The sequence below is a fragment of the Schistocerca gregaria genome, chromosome 3 (genome assembly GCF_023897955.1).
Source record: "Schistocerca gregaria isolate iqSchGreg1 chromosome 3, iqSchGreg1.2, whole genome shotgun sequence".
Lineage (NCBI taxonomy): Eukaryota > Metazoa > Arthropoda > Insecta > Orthoptera > Acrididae > Schistocerca > Schistocerca gregaria.
In genome coordinates, this window is record NC_064922.1 from 414,118,415 (window position 1) to 414,139,885 (window position 21,471).

Consider the following 21,471-nt stretch of genomic DNA (forward strand, 5'->3'; position numbering starts at 1 on the left):
GTCTTCGTGTTACAGGCAGACTCAGTCCACTGAAGGTAATGTTGCATAAAAATACAAATCTTCTCGTAAAGCGCTGTAGTTGGATCCGAACTTTTCGCGAGAACTACATAAAGTTGCTAGTTAAAAATCAAATTCGGCTTCACGTTAATGAAGGAAACCAGCGTCCCTGACGTCTGTGCAGCCATTGCTGATAAACACGGGATATACAATGCATATACAAATGTATATGCATTGTCCTCTGCAGTCATTTAAGATAACAATTGCTGGAACACTCTTCTCGCGAAGAAATATCCATGGCTTAGGGAGAATTTACCTATGTTTTTATTTGTAAGATATATTTTAAAGGTTTTTTTAGCAAATTCCTTCATTACCTTAAACTGTAGATCCTAAAAACGGAAAAGCCGCCCAGGCACTTCGACGCATTGCGATGTGGAGATTGTGACTATGCGCATGAAATTAAAAAGTTCAGTAATCAACATACAGTTTTTAATTTCACATGGAAAGCTGCAGACCAGTAGGTGAGCCGATCGGCACGAAGGTTTGCTGTATCCAGAGACAAGTCAGTTATCGATGCCTTCGAGAGCGTCAAAGTATAACTTTGACAGGAGCGCAGCAACAGTACCTGTCATTACGATATATGTAAATAAAGGCATGTGCCATGTGACAGCTGTGTTTGTTTATGTTTTGAAGTTTTGCTACGCGTAGTAGTGTGGCAGGAGAAATGACTGACTGTAACCAGCTAGTTTCTTATTACAGGTTGTAATTTTCTCCAGTAGAAATTTATTCTTTATATCGTGTCCGTGCGCGTAATTCAGTAAACTATAATTATACAATGATGATATTCACTTTACAGAAAGAAACATCGAATTGATATTTACTCGTGGTGATGGCCAGATTGCTTCTTCTAAATGACATTGCCCTGTTTTACAGATTTATTTCTCTTCCTCTTGTAAATTATACGAGTTCAGTTGATTTGTATTTCTTTGTAGTTGAAAAGCCATAAATGCGAACATATTTCCTCAGGAGCCAAATACTGCAATCACATGATGTGTGTACTGCTTTACTTATTTACATTGTAGATAGTAATTGTTTCCAATTTTTTAATAATATACTAAATATCCATTATAACTATACAGGTACTTCTGTATTTATTTACAGGAAATTCCCCGGTCATCATGTAGAAGAATTGTGGAATAAATTAATGAAGAAAGGAGCCAAATCTGACCAATTACGAGATATTCTGTTGTTTTATATGTACAACTATTTGTATCCAACACCTCAGCAGAAGTATTTCGACTCATTATTACTGATATTTGCTAGTAAAGGAACGTCAAAGAAAACAAAAATTGTAGTCTTCCAAATAATAGAAGAGACATGTATGTTTCTGGAAAGCAGTATTGCAGAAACGGTGTGCTTTTCATCCAATTTTTCATCGATAATCGAGTTACTAAACTGCATGCTTATCGGTGGTATGATACCACTTCTTGACGAAACTGCAGTAGAGAAATTAGTAAGGTAAGGATAATTTTTTTAAAAACCAATTTTAATGTCACGCCAATCCACTAATTATAGCCTTGGTTGTGATAGACAACATTAAGAACTTCTTGGATAATGTATTCTACTCTAGAGCACATTTTTATTTGATCAGTATGAAGCAGTTGAATTACCTTTTCTGTTTGTATATAGATTCAATGTACTGAGGTACCTCAATAGTAGTCGCATTAAAATAATGGAAGGACGTGAATTTCTTGAAGATAGTAAACATGTACGCAGTTAAGCCCTTGAGTAGCACTTGCTTGCACTGGGTATCTAGTCTCTGCATTTGATATGGACAAAGACTTTTCAGGAGTTAAACAAAAAGAATATCCCAATGTTGACAGCTGTCACCTGTTCAACACCAAAAGTTTTCACAGGCAAACAGTATCCTGCCAAGTATCCAGAATACAATTTTGTTCCACTTTGTCTTTCATGACCCCAACAAACCTGCTGCATCTGTGAACTGGCAGTCAACCTGTACTCCCCATATCATCCAATCCTCTAGGCAACCACATCCTTCGCCAGAGATCTGACTATAGGGAATTTCCCTTTTAATACATTCTACATCTGCATCTATATTTCACAAGCCCCATATGGTGTGTAGTAGAGGGTACCTCTGGCACCACTGTTGTTTTCCCTTGTGTAAATGGTGCATGGGAAGGACAACTGTCTGTTAACTTCCACATGAGCTCTTATTTCCCTGATTTTCTGGTTATGGTCATGTACATGGGGGAAAAGTAATGTGTTGCCCAACCCTCTGAGCATACACTCGTGATATTTCAACAGTAATCCTCTCTGGGATACACAGTGTTGATTTTTTAGCAACTCCCCATGGAGTTTGTTGAGCATCACCACAACTCTCTCACACTGAATAAATGATTCTTTTATGAAACATGCTGATTTTTGTTGTATCTTCTCTCTCTATTCTAACTGATCCCACTTGGTAAGGACCCCAGACTGACGAACAGTACTCAAGAATTGTCAAACAAGTGTTTTGTTAGCTACTTGCTTAAAATTCTTCCTGTTTTATCTCAGCATTTCCTGTAGTTATTTTTGTGTGTTCATTTCACTTTAGTTCTCATCTTCTAGATATTTTACAATTGTTACAATTCCCAGTAAGTTTTCATCAGTAGTGTGGATCTCACTACCAGGTCAATCCATACTAAGTGGTCCAGCACTGGTTGCTTGACCATCTCAGAAAAATTTTGTATTTTCTGGGTGAATTCCCTAATGTTTAGAAGTCACAAAAATATTGTTTATTCTTTTGAAATGGTGGCCATATTTGTTCCAGGCCACATGCGTGTGTTTTTTTTTTTTCCATATTTGCAAGCGTCTGCATTACTTCACAATTATTCAGTAGTGGATTGTCCTAAGCCTTTCAGATAAAATGCATTTAGTTCAACATACTCTGGGCTACAAATTAAAATCATTATCACTCACATGAATGTATTCTTTAATATATTTTTAATAGTTCAAAGTTATCAGTCACAAATTTTAAAAGAAACTGAATTTTTGAACAGTAGTTTTCCAAAGAAAGATTAATTTCTCAGCTTTAATATTTTTTTCTGATATTACACTGTATAGTATAGTGTCAGTGGTGAGCAGCTTACACTAAAAAAAATACACTATTTTAAAAAATGGATTTTTTAAAAAAATTCCGTTTTTTGGCCTGCAATATCTTTGTTTGGGGACCAGATAAAAATTTGAAAATTTCACAGTTAATAGATCTGTACGATATCCAACTTAAGTATAAATTTCAACTTTGAGATTCAATTGGACGCTAAGATTACAAACACGAGTCAAAAATACGTTTTTTAATATCTGCGATATCTGGTAGGCTAATCAAATAAAGTATACAATTGCATAATGTAACACACCACATTACACTAGGTAATGATCATTTGTCGAAACAATGCCATGGTAATTGTTTCAACAGGCTGACAATTACATCTGCAAGCCTATACAAGTCTGATTGTTGTCTTCCCCCTTACACCGACAATTGTTTACTCACACTTATTTAGCTAGAAGTTCTTGAAGTGTGCAGTTGAAAAATGGCGTCTCAGTGCTCTGTAGGTGTTATTATTAATGCACTGAGTGTGTATGGAGTGTATCCTAAAGACATTCCGTTAATCGAAGACTACAGTGAAGAAGAAAAAGTGTTGTTTAACGTATGAGTCGACCCAGAGGTCAAATCAACATGCAAGTACCATGAAATGAAATACTAAAAAAATTTCGTCGCTTTTTTGGTCAGTCTTGCATAGACCTTTTTGAGAAGCAGAATACCAATAGGTTTGCGAGAAATAACATTTGATCATTATTCTAAAAATAAAAGCCCTTTTGTCAATCTCATACCAGGAAAATCAATGTGTCCAACATGTTGTCTAAGATATTTGCAATTCATAAGAGAAAGGATAGTGAAACCTCAGATACAGAATTTTGTGACTTATCAACAACCATTAAAAAAGTAGATACAGCTTGTGAAATCCTGGTTATATCGCCTGCTAGTAAAATTAGAAAACTAAGTCAAGATAAAAGACCAAGTGCCTTGAATACAAAATTGAGAAAGTGGCAGCTACAGTCAAAAATAATTTGGAACTTTCATTTCAAAATACAATTTGTACTAAAACAGATGGAAGTTCTAATACTTCACCAACCGAATATGATGATTGATAGAAAAACTAAAAACTAAATGCAGTACTTCAAACAAAGAGGATAAAATTAAGATTAGTAATTTACTGTCAAATTCTTGGCGTCTAGCAAAAGTTAGTGATTAATTTAATGCGTCAGAACGTCTTGTTAACTTAAAAGCAATTTGGAAAAGGACAGGAAACTGTACCAGCATTACAAAAGAAAAGTGCATCTAATTTGCTAGCCGAAAACACAATCAATAATGATGATGACAATAACAGCTATTTGATGTCTGTGAAAGAAAATGGCTCTAAGGTTCAAAGACAAAAAAGGAAAATATCGTGTAATTTAAATGAAGTATTCACTAAATTTAAAAAAGAAGATCCTGACATTAAAATTGGAAGTTCACAGTTTTGCAAGTTGAGACCAAGATGGTGTATTGTTGCAGGGGCATCTGGCACCTGTAATGTTTGTGTTTGTTTGTATCAGAATGTAAAGTTGATGATAGATGGGGCCAGTCTTAGAGTTGACTATAAAGACCTTTTGGAACTTATGGTATGCAATATTGACAGTTACAATTGTATGATCAAGGGAAAATGTGGAGATTGTCCAAGCAAACAAGCCTTACTTGACATATTTGAAGATTCCGAAGAAGATGATTTGATGCCTGACTATATAAAATACAAACAATGGGTGACTCAAGACAGAACTGAAATGGTAACAGTCATAAAATCACAAGCAGAGTTTTTTGAAGTGTTGGTGGCTAACCTTGAAAATCTTAAAATGAATCATTTTATTGTAAAAGGCCAAAGTAAATTTTTGAAAGACAACAAGCAAATCTTGGTGGCTGATGAATGCTTAGTTCTTGCTGACTTTTCGGAAAATTATTCCTTTGTTGTTCAAGATGAAGTACAAGGGCACTACTGGGTAAACAAACAGGCCACACAGTTCATCCATTTGTATTCTATTATAAAGATGGAGATAAACTAATGAGCCGCAGCTTTTGTGTCATAAGTGACTACCTTGAAGACAACACTACAGAGGTGCGCATCTTTCAACTAAAATTAACAAACTACATTAAACAGCACCACCTTTCCATAAAAAAACTGATTTGCTTTTTTAATGGGTCAGCAAGTCAATATAAAAACAAAACAAAATTATTAACATCTTTTATAAAGAAGATTTTGGGTTTGATGTAGAGTGACACTTTTTTTGCTTCATGCCATGGGAAAAATGGTTGTGATTGTGATGGGGGTACAACAAAGTGAGCTGTCACAAAAGCAAACCTGCAGCGGACTGATGACAATCATACCATAACACCTCAATGAAATGTTTGAATTCTGTAAAAAACATATCAAAGGAATTACCTATGTTTTTGTACAATGTGAGGAAATATAAGAAGTCTACGACAGTGTCTGGAAGGAAAGGTACAACACTTAGAAGATTAAAGGCACTCGAACTTTTCATTGTTTTGTACCCCATTCACACAACTTTAATGAAGTGTAAGATCACACCAACTCCGCCTGATACTGAGCTTCATCAGTGTGGAAAACTTTTACAACTGGTTCTTCAAAATAAAGACATAGTGACTTGTGTTTACGATGAACAGTGGTGGATTGGCGAAGTTGACTGTCAAAACCAAGATGTACATGTTGTATTTTATCACCCTCCAGAACCAAGGATATCTTCTTAAAAAATTGAGAAGGATCAAATTTGGATGCCACTTAAAACTGTACTAAGGAAGCTGTCTCCCATGGAATTTACAACTGTCACTGGGTGAACTTATAATCTAACACCCAAATTGAGTGAACACATTTCTCAAATGTTCAATGATCGATGTACTAAAAACAAATAACAGGAGAACAATATGATGTAATTAATTGGCTTCTTTTCAATTAAAAATATAAGCAATCATAGATATGATTAAATTATATACTGTAACTGATATATTTTATTCCATTAGCCTAGATATCGCAGATGTTAAAAAATGTGTTTTTGGCTTGTGTTTGTAATTTTTTTTCCATAACTTCCAATTGAATCTCAAAGTCGATATTTATTCTGAAGTTTGATATAATAGAGATCCAATAACTGTAAAATTTTCAGATTTTTATCTGGTCCCCCAATAAAGATATTGCAGGCCAAAAAATGGAAAAAATTTAAAAAATCCATTTTTTAAAATGGTGTATGTTTTTAGAGTAAGCTGCTCACCATTGATACTCTATAAAAAGTAATTATAGTATACAGTGTAATAGCAGAATAAATATTAAAGCTGAGAAATTAATCTTTCTTTGGAAAACTACTGTTCAAAAATTGAGTTTTTTTAATTTGTGGCTGATAACTTTGAACTATTAAAAATATATTAAAGAATTCATTCAGCAAAGTGATGTGTGTGTGTGTGTGGGGGGGGGGGGGGGGGGGGGGTCTTCAGTCCTGAGACTGGTTTGATCCAGCTCTCCATGCTACTCTATCCTGTGCAAGCTTCTTCATCTCCCAGTACCTACATCGTTCTGAATCTGTTTAGTGTATTCATCTCTTGGTCTCCCTCTACAATTTTTGCCCTCCACGCTGCCCTCCAATACTAAATTGGTGATCCCTTGATGCCTCAACACATGTCCTACCAACCGATCCCTTCTTCTAGTCAAGTTGTGCCACAAACTTCTCTTCTCCCCAATCCTATTCAATACTTCCTCATTAGTTATGTGATCTACCCACCTAATCTTCAGCATTCTTGTATAGCACCACATTGCAAAAGCTTCTATTCTATTCTTGTCCAAACTATTTATCGTCCACATTTCACTTCCATACAGGGCTACACTCCATACAAATACTTTCAGAAACGACTTCCTGACACTTAAATCTATAATCGATGTCAACAAATTTCTCTTCTTCAGAAACACTTTCCTTGCCATTACCAGTCTACATTTTATGCCCTCTCTAATTCGACCATCATCAGTTATTTTGCTCCCCAAATAGCAAAATTCCTTTACCACTTTAAGTGTCTCATTTCCTAATCTAATTCCCTCAGCATCACTCGACTTAATTCGACTACATTCCATTATCCACATTTTGCTTTTGTTGATGTTCATCTTATGCCCTCCTTTCAAGACACTATCCATTCCATTCAACTGCTCTTCCAAGTGCTTTGCCGTCTCTGTCAGAATTACAATGTCACCGGTGAACTTCAAAGTTTGTATTTCTTCTCCATGGATTTTAATACCCACTCTGAATTTTTCTTTTGTTTCCTTCACTGCTTGCTCAATATACAGATTGAATAACATCAGTGAGAGACTACACCCCTGTCTCACTCCCTTCCCAACCACTGCTTCCCTTTCATGCCCCTCGACTCCAAACTGATCTTCCCCGAGGTCAGCTTCTACTAGTTTTTCCATTCGTCTGTAAAGAAACCGCGTTAGTATTTTGCAGCCGTGACATATTAAACTGATAGTTCAGTAATTTTCACATTTGTCAACACCTGCTTTCTTTGGGATTGGAATTATTATATTCTTCTTGATGTCTGAGGGTATTTCGCCTTTTTCATACCTCTTGCTCATCAGATGGTAGAGTTTCATCAGGACTGGCTCTCCCAAGGCTGTCAGTAGTTCTAATGGAATGTTGTCTACTCCCGGGCCCTTGTTTCGACTCAGGTCTTTCAGTGCTTTGTCAAACTCTTCCCGCAGTATTATATCTCCCCTTTTCTTCCATTTCCGTAATATTGTCCTCTAGTACATCGCCCTTGTATAGACCCTCTATATACTCCTTCCATCTTTCTGCTTTCCCTTCTTTGCTTAGAACTGGGTTTCCATCTGAGCTTTTATTAGTCATACAAGTGGTTCTCTTTTTTCCAAAGGTCTCTTTAATTTTCCTGTAGGCTGTATCTATCTTACCCCTATTTTTGAGACGTTTGTATTCCTTTTTGCCTGCTTCATTTGCTGCATTTTTATATTTTCTCCTTTCATCGATTAAATTCAGTATTTCTTCTGTCACCCAACGATTTCTACTAGCCTTCATCTTTTTACCTATTTGATCCTCTGCTGCCTTCACTACTTCATCCTTCAAACCTACCCATTCTTCTTCTACTGTATTTCTTTCCCACATTCCTGTCAATTGTTCCCTTATGCTCTCCCTGAAACTCTGTACAACCTCTGGTTTAGTCAGTTTATCCAGGTCCCATCTCCTTAAATTCCCACCTTTTTGCAGTTTCTTCCATTTTAATCTACAGGTCATAACCAATAGATTGTGGTCAGAGTCCACATCTGCCCCTGGAAATGTCTTACAATTTAAAACCTGGGTCCTAAATCTCTGTCTTACCATTATATAATCTATTTGATACCTTTTAGTATCTCCAGTTTTCTTCCATGTATACAATCTTCTTTCATGATTCTTGAACCAAGTGTTAGCTATGATTAATTTGTGCTCTGTGCAAAATTCTACCAGGCGGCTTCCTCTTTCATTTCTCACCCCCCCCCCCCCCCCCCAATACATATTCACCTACTGTTTCCTTCTATTCCTTTTCCTACTGCCGAATTCCAGTCACCCATGACTATTAAACTTTCATCTCCTTTCACAATCTGAATAATTTCTTTTATTTCATCATACATTTCTTCAGGATCTGCAGAGCTAGTTGGCATATAACCTTGTACTACTGTATTAGGCGTGGGCTTCGTATCTGTCATGGTCACAATAATGCTTTCACTATGCTGTTTGTAGTAGCTTACCCGCATTCCTATTTTCCTATTCATTATTAAACCTACTCCTGCATTACGCCTATTTGATTTTGTGTTTATAACCCTGTAGTCTTGTTCCTCCTTCCACCGAACTTCACTAATCCCCACTATATCTATCTTTAACCTATCCATTTCCCTTTTTAAATTTTCTAACTTACCTGCCCGATTAAGGGATCTGACATTCCACGCTCCGATCCATAGAATGCCAGTTTTCTTTTTCCTGATAATAACATCCTTTTGAGTAGTCCCCACCTGGAGATCTGAATGGGGAACTATTTTACCTCTGGAATATTTTACCCAAGAGGACGCCATCATCATTTAACCATACAGTAAAGCTGCATGCCCTCGGGAAAAATTACGGCCGTAGTTTCCCCTTGCTTTCAGCCATCCGCATTAGCAGCACAGCAAGGCCGTTTTGGTTAATGTTACAACTCCAGATCAGTCAATCATCCAGACTGTTGCCCCTGCAACTACTGAAAAGGCTGCCGCCCCTCTTCAGGAACCACACGTTTGTCTGGCCTCTCAACAGATACCCCCTCTGCTGTGGTTGCACCTACGGTACGGCTATCTGTATCGCTGAGGCACGCAATCCTCCCCACCAATGGCAAGGTCCATGGTTAATGGGGGAGGAGCTAAGTGATAATGATGTTAATTTGTATCCCATTGTGTGTTGAACTAAATGCATTTTATCTGAAAGGCTTAGGACAATCCACTATTGAATAACTGTAAAAAAATGTAGATGCTTTCAAATACAGAAAAAACGCATGTGGCCTGGAACAAATATGGCCACCATTTCAACAGAATGAACAATATTTAAAAAAAAAAAAAAATTGTGACTACTAAACATTGGGAAATTCACCCAGCAAATATAATATTTTTCTGAGATGGTCAAGCAACCAATTATTTTTTACTTGGACCACTTGGTATGGATTGACCCTGCCTTTATTTATGCACAATATGTTACATTTATTTACGTTAAAGGTCAACTGGCATTCGTTGCATGAGTCATTAATCCTCCACAGGTTTTCCTTCATTTCACTGCAGTCTTCTGGCATTGCCACTTTCATGTAGACAACAGTGTTCTTTTCTAAAAGCCTCATTGAGCTTTTGACATTACCTGATAGAGCATTTAGAATGTTGGAAACAGTAGTGGCCCCATAATATTGCCTCGGGGCACTTCAGAAATTGCCTGTGCCTGTGATAATTTCATCCCATAAAGAATAAAGAACTGAGTTTTCTCTCTTAGAATCTCCCGAAGCTAGTCACAAATCTGGTCCAATCTTGGTAAGCTCATATTTTGTGTACCAAATAACAGTGCTTACCGTATTGAATGCTTCACTGAAGTCAAGGCACTTGACCTGGGTGCCTTTGGGTATGGCACTCGGGGTTTCATGGTTGAACAGTGCGAGCTCTCTCTCTCTTTATGGAATCCATAGTTTTTGTAGTGGAGATGTCTGTTACACAGAAACATGATAATGTGTAAGTAAAAATGTATTTCATAATTCAAGGGATTGACATTCTGTACTATTGCAGTCTCCCAAGGTTAAGTAGTGGTGGTGGTGGTGGTGGTGGTGGTGGTGGTAGTAGTAGTACTAGTTTATTCATCCAGAGACAGTATACATTGAATGTATTTTGTCAGAAAATACATGGCATAAAAAAATACAAGGGTATACAGTACCCTATGTACGACAAGTTCCATGGTATTCTACACTGTTCTACATCATATCACAATCAGAATTGCATATAAAACTCTGATTAATTACAAAAATGTAAAGAAGTAATTTATATGGAATACATAAAAATTATTTAGCAATGTCGAAATGGGCTGGAAGTTTGTAGATCCTCTAGAACTAGCAAACACCTTTAATTGATATTATTGAACTGTAGCACATGGGTTGATAACATAAAATAAAACAGTTGAATTAAGTACAACACCAAGAATTCCATTTATAAACCACACCATTGCATTCCTCACAGCAACTGATAGAAGTTTCAAACCTAATAAAGTAACTAAAAGTCAAACATTCATCTGACTTAGGTGGTGTTACAGTACATCTCATAAAGGAATGTAAAGAAAGTATATCAAAACCCTTAACACATGTGCTGAATGCTCCAGTAGAAGAAGATATTATTTCCAGATTCACTAAAAGCGAGTGAGCTGAAACCAGTGTACAAACCGAGTGAGGTGGTGCAGTGGTTAGCACACTGGATTCACATTTGCGAGGATGACGGTTCAATCCCGCGTCCGGCCATCCTGATTTAGGTTTTCCGTGATTTCCCTAAATCACTCCAGGCAAATGCCGGGATGGTTCCTTTGAAAGGGCACAGCCAATTTCCTTCCCCATCCCTTCCTAATCTGGTGGGACCGATGACCTCGCTGTTTGGTCTCTTCCCCCAAACATTCCAATCTGATCCAGTGTACAAGGAAGGAAACAGGTAAATTAGAAAACTACGGGCCAATATCATATATCTTCACCTTTGCAAATATGTATGTAATGGTAATAAAGAATTGAATTGCACAACAGTAACAGCACATTCCGAGTTCACTTGATAGGCAGCAGAAGACCTGCAGGAACTTCATGAACCTGTCTAAAGCATTTGACAATGTGAATAATTCCAGGCTACTGTAGAAACTCTGTCAGTATGGTCTTTGAGGGAAATGCTATGACGTAATCAGATCGTACATTATGATGGTGTGGAAAGTGCTTACAGCCTTCATATAAGTGATGTAAGTGGGGAGACAGCATCAGCACACAGGTTGCTACAAGTCTTGTGTAAATAGAGTTACTGTACGTTGTCTCTGCCTGACTGGATGTTGTACAGGTAGTTGACTAGCAGGTGGATTATGTTACCAGCATAATACACCACACTGCAAAAGCATGCATGCCAAATTCTCGTGTACAACCTAAAAGACAGACTGGTCCCTGGTGGAAGAAAAGAGTGACACTCCACTCAGAGAGACAGATATAATGTGTTGCAAAGGGTCAAATGCAAACCATAGTTGAGGACCTGAGAAAATGTGTTCTTGAGACCAAAAAGGAGACATTGCCCAGTCCATGGTGCAGCATTGGACTTGCATAACCACATCTGGCAGCCAAGATCCAGTCTTCCATCAGCATCAACTGATAGCTGAAAGGGGTTCTTTCACTTTAGTTATGTTGATGATGACCTACACAACTGCCCTTTCTCAATTTAAGAACTAGAGTCAACATTGTGATAAATGATACATTATCATGTTAGACCAGCATTCATTAGAGCATATTGCAGCACCTCAGCAAAAATACTTTAGAAAATTCTGCTTGGTGTGTTTAATTTCATTTTTGGAACAAGACAATTCACTGACAGGTAGAAAGAAGGTGTCTCAATTCCTGACCTCAAATCTGGGAATAATCATGCATGTCTGAATAATTATTGTAGTGGTGTCCTCACCAGCTGTGTGGAAAAGACCTCGGAGTACATGATGAACCCCCATATTGTATGGATGGTAGAATCTGGACAGCTCTTTAGTCACTTTCTTGCTGGGTTCAGAATGTATCACTCTACCATTAATAACTTGACCCAGCCAGGGATACCTGTACAGCAGGCTTTCCTACACCTGCACACATAACATGAAGGCCTGTAATACTACTTGGGGGGACACAAATACTAAATTAACTTTACATATGGGACTTTCAGGTACACCTCCCAATTTTGCTTTGGCCCTCCATTCCTCCAGATTATTTTAGACATAAAATAGGTGGTTTGCTATCAGATTTTCTTATGCAAGAGAATGTTGTGTGTCTACTTTCTTGCATTGTAGAATTGTATGCTTTCAGATTTCTTTCTGCCTTCTTTGCTCATTGCTTCTTCCTCCCTGCAGGTCTGGGGGTTAGAATAGGCCTGAGGTATTCCTGTCTGTCGTAAGAGGTGACTAAAAGGAGTCTCACACTTTTCTGCCACTTTCAAAATTCTACAGAAGTGCAGGCCATATGGGGAAGGATGCCTTACATGGTGCACATGTGCCCTTAGATTCTATCTCCTGAATCTCTTGTCATAGCTTTGCATCTCCACTTGTGATTCAACTATTTGGGTGAGGACACTTGCCAGGGTATGTCATCTTCTTCTGTTATCTCGTGTCATCTTTCACCCCCATGACAGTACTGGATTTCTCTGCACCCAATATCCAGCATGGTAGCCAGTCCATTATGGTGGCGCCGTAATATACCCATTTGGTGGTAGCCCCCTGACAACACAGGGATCGCATTGCTGATGACTGAACTGTGAACTCCCCATGTATGCCAAGGAGTAGATGGCTGTCTTCAGGGGGCATCAGGACTCCTGGCGACGGCAATCATGCCAGTTGGCCTTTTCTGTGGCTGGGTGGCACTCGTGGCGAGAGAGCCCCTGATCGGAGTGGGTGGCATCAGGGCAGATGACCCACAATGAAGCAGACTAAGTCCAGAATGAGATTTTCACTCTGCAGCGGAGTGTGCGCTGATATGAAACTTCCTGGCAGATTAAAACTGTGTGCCCGACCGAGACTCGAACTCGGGACCTTTGCCTTTCGCGGGCAAGTGCTCTACCATCAGAGCTACCGAAGCACGACTCACGCCTGGTACTCACAGCTTTACTTCTGTTTTATTCGGAACAAGGGGCCAATGACGTGGCAATTTGGTCCCTTCCCCCCTCTTTTAAACCAACCACCAACCAACCCCATTGCTTCTTAAGCACATAGTTTAAAAAGAAGAAATTTTTATTCCTCTTTCCTTCATTTACAACGTGATGTAGTCTGTGTTACCAGGCTTGCACAGGTAGGTGATGTAGTGTATTTCAGCATTTGGCTTCTCTATCTCTTCAGTCCTCCCCCCCCCCCCCCCCCCCCCCCCCCCATCACCACCACCACCACCACCACCACCCATGAACCATGGACATTGTCGTTGGTGGGGAGGCTTGCCTGCCTCAGCGATACAGATAGCCATACTGTAGGTGCAACCACAGTGGAGGGGTATCTGTTGAGAAGCCAGACAAATGTGTAGTTCTTGAAGAGGGGTAGCAGCCTTTTCAGTAGTAAGCTACTACAAACAGCATAGTGAATGCATTATTGTGGCCAAGATAGACACAAAGCCCATGCCTACTACAGCAGTACAAGTTTATATGCCAACTAGCTCTGCAGATGATGAAGAAATTGATGAAATGTATGATGAGATAAAAGAAATTATTCAGGTAGTGAAGGGAGACGAAAATTTAATAGTCATGGGTGACTGGAATTCGAGAGTAGGAAAAGGGAGAGAAGGAAACGTAGTAGGTGAATATGTATTGGGGGAGAGAAATGAAAGAGGAAACCGCCTGGTAGAATTTTGTGCAGAGACACACGCGAGACAGATATGGCGATACACTACATATACCGCGATGGAGACAAAGACGTCCTCGATTTATGGTACTATATGATCGACGAGTTTCTGGTCTTAACGAACAGACAGGATTACCGGAACCTTTTTGCGAACTATTTGGGTTCGTCATTCATGGACCCACCACCCAGCTGGGGTGTGCCGGGTGTGAGAAGACATTAACTTGTAGATGTGATCGTTCCACGATTCCCCTATGGTAAAGACCTGGGTAAACTGACTAAACCAGAGGTTGTACAGAGTTTCAGGGAGAGCATAAGGGAACAATTGACAGGAATGGGGGAAAGAAATACAGTAGAAGAAGAATGGGTAGCTTTGGGGAATGAAGTAGTGAAGGCAGCTGAGGATCAAGTAGGTAAAAAGACGAGCGCTTGTAGATATCCTTGGGTGACAGAAGAAATACTGAATTTAATCGATGAAAAGAGAAAATATAAAAATGCAGTAAATGAAGCAGGCAAAAAGGAATACAAATGTCTCAAAAATGATATCGACAGGGAGCGTAAAATGGCTAAGCAGGGATGGCTAGAGGACAAATGTAAGGATGTAGAGGCTTATCTCACTAGGGGTAAGATAGATACAGCCTACAGGAAAATTAAAGAGACCTTTGGAGAAACGAGAACCACTTGCATGAATATCAAGAGCTTTGATGGAAACCCAGTTCTAAGCAAAGAAGGGAAAGCAGAAAGGTAGGAGTATATAGAGGGTCTATACAAGGGCGATGTACTTGAGGACAATATTATGGAAATGGAAGAGGATGTAGATGAAGATGAAATGTTAGATACGATACTGCGTGAAGAATTTGACAGAGCACTGAAAGACCTGAGTTGAAACAAGGGCCCCGGGAGTAGACAACATTCCATTGGAACTACTGACGGCCTTGGGAGAGCCAGTCCTGACAAAACTCTTCCATCCGGTGAGCAAGATGTATGAAATAGGTGAAATACCCTTAGACTTCAGAAGAAATATAATAATTCCAATCCCAAAGAAAGCTGGTGTTGACAGATGTGAAAATTTACCGAAATATCAGTTTAATAAGTCACAGCTGCCAAAATACTAACCTGAATTCTTTACAGACGAATGGAAAAACTGATAGAAACCAACCTTGGGGAAGATCAATTTGGATTCTGTAAAAAATGTTGGAACACGTGAGGGAATACTGACCCTACGACTTATCTTAGAAGAAAGATTAAGGAATGACAAACCTACATTTCTAGCATTTGTAGACTTAGAGAAAGCTTTTGACAATTTTGATTGGAATATTCTCTTTCAGATTCTGAAGGTGGCAGGGGTAAAATACAGGGAGCGAAAGGCTATTTACAATTTGTACAGAAACCAGATGGCAGTTATAAGAGTCGAGGGACATGAAAGGGAAGCAGTGGTTGGGAAGGGAGTGAGACAAGGTTGTAGCCTATCCCCGACGTTATTCAATCTGTATATTGAGCAAGCAATAAAGGAAACAAGAGAAAAGTTCGGACTACGTATTAAAATCCGTGGAGAAGAAATAAAAACTTTGAGGTTAGCCGATGACATTGTAATTCTGTTAGAGACAGCAAAGGACTTGGAAGAGCAGTTGAATGGAATGGAAAGTGTCTTGAAAAGAGGGTATAAAAATGAACATCAACAAAAGCAAAATGAGGATAATGGAATGTAGTCGAATTAAGTCGAGTGATGCTGAGGGAATTAGATTAGGAAATGAGACACTTAAAGTGGTAAAGGAATTTTGCTATTTGGGGAGCAAAATAACTGATGATGGTCGAAGTAGAGAGGATATAAAATAGACTGGCAATGGGAAGGAAAGCGTTCCTGAAGAAGAAAAATTTGTTAACATCGAGTATAGATTTAAATGTTAGGAAGTCATTTCTGTAAGTATTTGTTTGGAGTGTAGCCATGTATGGAAGTGAAACATGGACGATAACTAGTTTGGACAAGAAGAGAATAGAAGCTTTCGAAATGTGGTTCTATAGAAGAATGCTGAAGATTAAATGGGCAGATCACATAACTAATGAGGAGGTATATGAATAGAATTGCGGAGGAGAGGAGCTTGTGCACAACTTGACTAGAAGAAGGGATCGGTTGATAGGACATGTTCTGAGACATCTAGGGATCACCAATTTAGTATTGGAGGGCAGCATGGAGGGTAAAAATTGTAGAGGGAGACCAAGAGATGAATACACTAAGCAGATTCAGAAGGATGTAGGTTGCAGTAGGTACTGGGAGGTGAAGCTTGCACAGGATAGAGTAGCATGGAGAGCTGCATCAAACCAGTCTCAGGACTCAAGACCACAACAACAAACAACATCTCTTCAAGTATTTCACACTGTATGTTTTTATTGTACCAACTAATAAATTTTCTTTTCTTTGTGCTTTTTAGCAAGTTTCAATGATGTGAAGAAGAAGGGTTTGCTGGCATAAACTCGTCTTTTTTTGGTGATACAGGGTGTCTCAAAAGAAAATTTATATTTGACGTGTCAAAATAATATAGAGGTTGAAGTCTATTGCAAAAGCTTTATTTCTTATTTAAATATACAGTTTAGGAGTTTACTTCTTAAAAATAATGTTACTTAAATGCAATCCAACAAGACTACAGCACTCATTTAAATGATAAACAGAATTTTGCGTGACAGCTAGGCACTGGGGTGGCTGCCCCTTCATTATGGATATTTTCTTTGATTTGCTCCAAAGAAGTTGGATTATTGACATAAACTACATATTTGACACATCCCCATGGGGGCTCAAATCTGGACTGCAAGGATGCCAGTTTATGTCACCTCTCCAAGATCAGTTTGTGAGGGAAATTTTCATGAACACACAGTATAGGCACATTGGACCTGTGTGCTGTGCCTCATCTTGCTGATACCACGTTTTCTGGCTATAAAAAGTATGGCACAATTATTCCTCAAGCAGATATCGCAGCCGTACAGTAAATTTTAGCAAATGAAGGGGTTTATCATGCTTCCCTTTAGGATTCTTTGCACTCCAGTAGTGGCAATTTTGCTTATTGATGTAATTGTTCAGGTCAAAATGAGCCTCATTAGAAAAAAGATTGAAGGGCAGTCAGCCACTCCATTAATGATCTACAGCCTGTGTTTGGTATCCTGAGGCTTTAATTCTTGCACCAACTGGATTTTGTAAGTGTGCAGTTTAAGGTATCTTTGTAGAATTGAGCACAGTGCTGATCTGTGCACATTTAAAGAACTTGCACGCTTATGAATGGAGAGGTTAGGATCATCACTAACTGACCAATTTCCACTCTCCACTGATTTGCCTGTTCTCAATGACCTCGGTTGCCTGCATTTTGAGTTGGCCACTGTTGAACCAGTCTTCTCAATCGTTTTGATCCATTTCCAGATGAGAGGAACAGTTGGAACATCATTTACATTATGCAGTCCAGAATCACTGCAAAATTTCCTCCATGCTACAGTTGCCGAATCACCTTTTCTCTAGAATTCTGGTACACATAACATGCAGTCCACACCCGAGAAGCCCTCCCTGAATTCCCAGAGGTCAAGCAAGTGAGAAATGTGTCCCTCACTCACCTGGATTTGTTGCACACATGCAGAGGGTGCTTCAAATGTAAACTTTCTTTCTTTTAAGGCACCCCCATTCTTGCTCAACCATGGTTATATTTTCTGCACAGCAGTAAGAATGAATACTGTTTTCTGTGAGCTTTCTCCAAATTTCTTGTGCAAGAGTGAATTTGTGGCAGGCAGGCATTCAGCTCGGGTTGATTTTTCGTCAAAATGGAGAAACCTGAGAAACTACTGAAATCTGTCCCTTAGTATAATATCCTTGATGAAAGTAAGCCCACAGGAATGTGACCAAATATCATTTCCAGACCTACCTTTTATACAGATGACACCCTGAGAAAAAGTGATGGCCAAAAATTTTTCCAGTTCCTCAAGTGATACATTCCACTCAATGTTTTTTTAACACTTATTAGCATTTGATTCTGTTTATTTCTTAATGAGATGTAGCATTGTTTCATCAAAAGTAAGATGGTAAGATGGACAGCAATGGTGACAGAATTGTGTAGACATTCACAAACGTAAACAATAGGACTTCCTTCCTGCTGGAGAACTTCACAGCCTTCCTCCTTCTAGAAGATGAAAAATTGGCAGGTTCTGTCCCTAGCAACCATCTTTTTAGAGGCATTCAACTGGATTTGCTGTGATGGATGAGGTGAGGAGTATTGTAGATCAGCATCTGAATACCCCTCCACTAATCCTTCCTCATTCACAATATCTTCATCTTCACTTGTCTCTGGTAGCAAATTGTCATCTTTATTATCTAAGTCATATTCTGATTCAGCTTCAGAGTACTCTAAGAGAAATAACATTTCTTCATTAGAAAGTCCACGTTAATGAGCTGTGTTCAAAAATTTCTTTCAAGGACAAAGTATATTACCTGAATGTCACATTATAAACTGTGGCAGATTGGAATGTGCGTGTCTCAAGATGCAACAATTAACTCTACATGGTTACTTATTTTTGGACTTCTTGTGTCCTAGGTATATTGAATGAAATTTCAAAGAAAATATAGGTATTTTGTAAAACATAATATATCACCATGAAGAGAAGAAGAAAAGTAATATGATGTCATGAACAAAGTAAAAAAAATGGTTATAATTTTGAACAAAACCAATGTGACTGGTCATTTTGACCCCTTCACGGCTCTAGTGGTAATACTGGTTTTCTAGCAATAAGGCCTGTTGGGATTTATGCAGAGATTGCCCTGGGCCAGGAAAAGGAAGTATATTTTGTGGTTACCATGTAATGTTATAATACAGGAAAATGAGGAAGCTGATTAGCAGCTAAGGAAGCTTGTCATCCCGTTGTGAGCCATTTCATCACTTTTGAATGGGAAGGTCATAAGCCTTTGGAAAGAATAGTGACTAGAAGTGCGACCCCGAGCCAGGTCTTTTACCCCCCCCCCCCCCCCCCCCCTCCGCTCCTCCGACTCACGGGATTCAGTACTCTCTGTTTTAACTGTCTGTTTATATTCTGATGAGAGATCAGCTGTTAATTTTAAGTGGGGACCTGCACGGGATGAATGCGGTAAGAATTTTAAAATTTTGTGAATTATCCCAATTCCAGCCAGAACTCTCACATTGGAGGTATTAGTGTGTTGCAAAATAGTTGGTTCATTCATTTTTAGTTGATTAATCAGCCAGCCATATATATTATCTGCAGTGGTATTTAAATATCATCTTCACGAAGCTCTGTATTTTAATAATTATTTTAAAAATAAAGATTCCAAGATTCCAAGACTTACCAAGCGGGAAAGCGCCGGCAGACAGGCACATGAACAAAACACACAAACACACACACAGAATTACGAGCTTTCGCAACTGGCAGTTGCTTCGTCAGGAAGGAAGGAAGGAGAGGGAAAAATGAAAGGGTGTGGGTTTTAAGGGAGAGGGTAAGGAGTCATTCCAATCCCGGGAGCGGAAAGACTTCCCTTAGGGGAAAAAAAGGACAGGTGTACACTCGCACACACACACACACACACACACACATATCCATCCGCACATACACAGACACAAGCAGACATATGTCTGTGTGTGTGTGTGTGTGCGAGTGTACACCTGTCCTTTTTTTCCCCTAAGGGAAGTCTTTCCGCTCCCGGGATTGGAATGACTCCTTACCCTCTCCCTTAAAACCCACACCCTTTCATTTTTCCCTCTCCTTCCTTCCTTCCTGACGAAGCAACTGCCAGTTGCGAAAGCTCGTAATTCTGTGTGTGTGTTTGTGTGTTTTGTTCATGTGCCTGTCTGCCGGCGCTTTCCCGCTTGGTAAGTCTTGGAATCTTTATTTTTAATATATCTTTCCCATGTGGAAGTTTCTTTCTGTTTTATTTACATCGTCATTAATAATTATTTTAAATCATATAACAGTCACAGTGGTTTAGGTTTTACGTGGGCCTTTTATTATTATGTTGCTGAGTAAGATAGCTTGTGTAGTTAGTCCTCGTCAGAAATACTTAAGAAATAGAGGTCATAAGCTGTATGAAAGCACAAATTTGTGGTAGTGAGCATATCTGAGAAAATAGGTACCTTCTGCATAAACAAGAGTTTGGAGAGACTAACTAGGAATGCTATGGTGGCATTGTAATAAGAAACTTCCTCCTCAGATATATTTCCATCATCTGGGAATCAGTCATTTAAAACGTGAAAGACTGTTGATCTTCCCATTACTGTGAAACTTGAGCTTCTATGAGATGACGGGCACTTGACAACTAATGACACAGTTGGTGTACAAAAACAATGTGCATAAGATAATGAAAATCATTAATTCTGCAGGATAAAAGACAGGGGCCCTTATAATTATATTCAGTTTGTTGATTCTGCCCAGCTTTATAAAGGTTGGATTCATCCACCTTAAATTCTGTCATTTTCAATCCAATGAAGAGTCGTATAAATCAAAAGTATAAAGATACCACACTATGTGAAGGACAGACAGCATTTGTAAATTAAGTTTTGTGATACCAGCACATAAGCAAGACAAAACCCATTTATCTCTATAGCTCTGCATAAATTTCTCGGGAAATAATCCTATGATGTGGATATTGTCTAGTTGCCCTGGGGAGGGACTGTTAATTTATGTTACAAAGGATGAAGGAACACAAATCATATGCCAAGACTAGAAAAACTTGCAAACTAATGCAGCCTACTACTTTTACCACATCTCTAGATGCAGCCCTGGGGCAACCTACCCCAAAACGATTACCTCAGATCAGGTTTCAGCATCTGATGGTGGACAGCACTGTCAAAAGGTTAAAATTCCTGTGATAATGGGTGTGGGTGGTGTACATTTCTTAGGTTAAAATGTAAATGAGATTTAGAGGAGTCTAGTATCAAATATGAAAGAAAACTGATTGAATAAGGTTATCTTGATACACCAGAATATTAAATAATTAAAAACAGGTTTAAAAAATATATACTTGAGGACTGTGGTTGCCAAAAAGAACATATTTAGCTATTAAAATTTATCAGTCACTACTAGGAAGTATTCAGATAATTCAAAATTAAAACTTGGGTAATTTTGGCCTTACTTGCCTGACAGCAGAAAACAAATTGTAACCTGTGGAGATTTGAAATTCTGTTTATTAATAAAAATGCAAAGCATACAATTCATCTAAACCATGGTCACTTTACTTTGATCTCTCTCTCTCTCTCTCTCTCTCTCTCTCTCTCTCTCTCT

At 38.7% G+C, this 21,471-nt stretch overlaps 1 protein-coding gene across 4 annotated transcripts in view; it reads left to right on the top strand.

Moving 5' to 3' along the window:
• The first annotated feature begins 587 nt into the window (after positions 1-587).
• The window catches only part of LOC126353862 (AP-5 complex subunit zeta-1-like), a 115,913-nt gene continuing 95,029 nt past the window's right edge, over positions 588-21,471 (top strand). For 2 of the 4 annotated variants that reach the window (XM_050003029.1, XM_050003031.1), the window contains exons 1-3: positions 615-756; positions 854-1,048; positions 1,159-1,515. In XM_050003029.1, the coding sequence (XP_049858986.1) occupies positions 1,044-1,048; positions 1,159-1,515 (362 nt within the window). In that variant the 5' untranslated portion in view covers positions 615-756; positions 854-1,043. Of the gene's footprint in view, positions 757-853; positions 1,049-1,158; positions 1,516-21,471 lie in introns of all 4 variants that reach the window. The other 2 variants (XM_050003028.1, XM_050003030.1) reach the window with 2 other exon arrangements.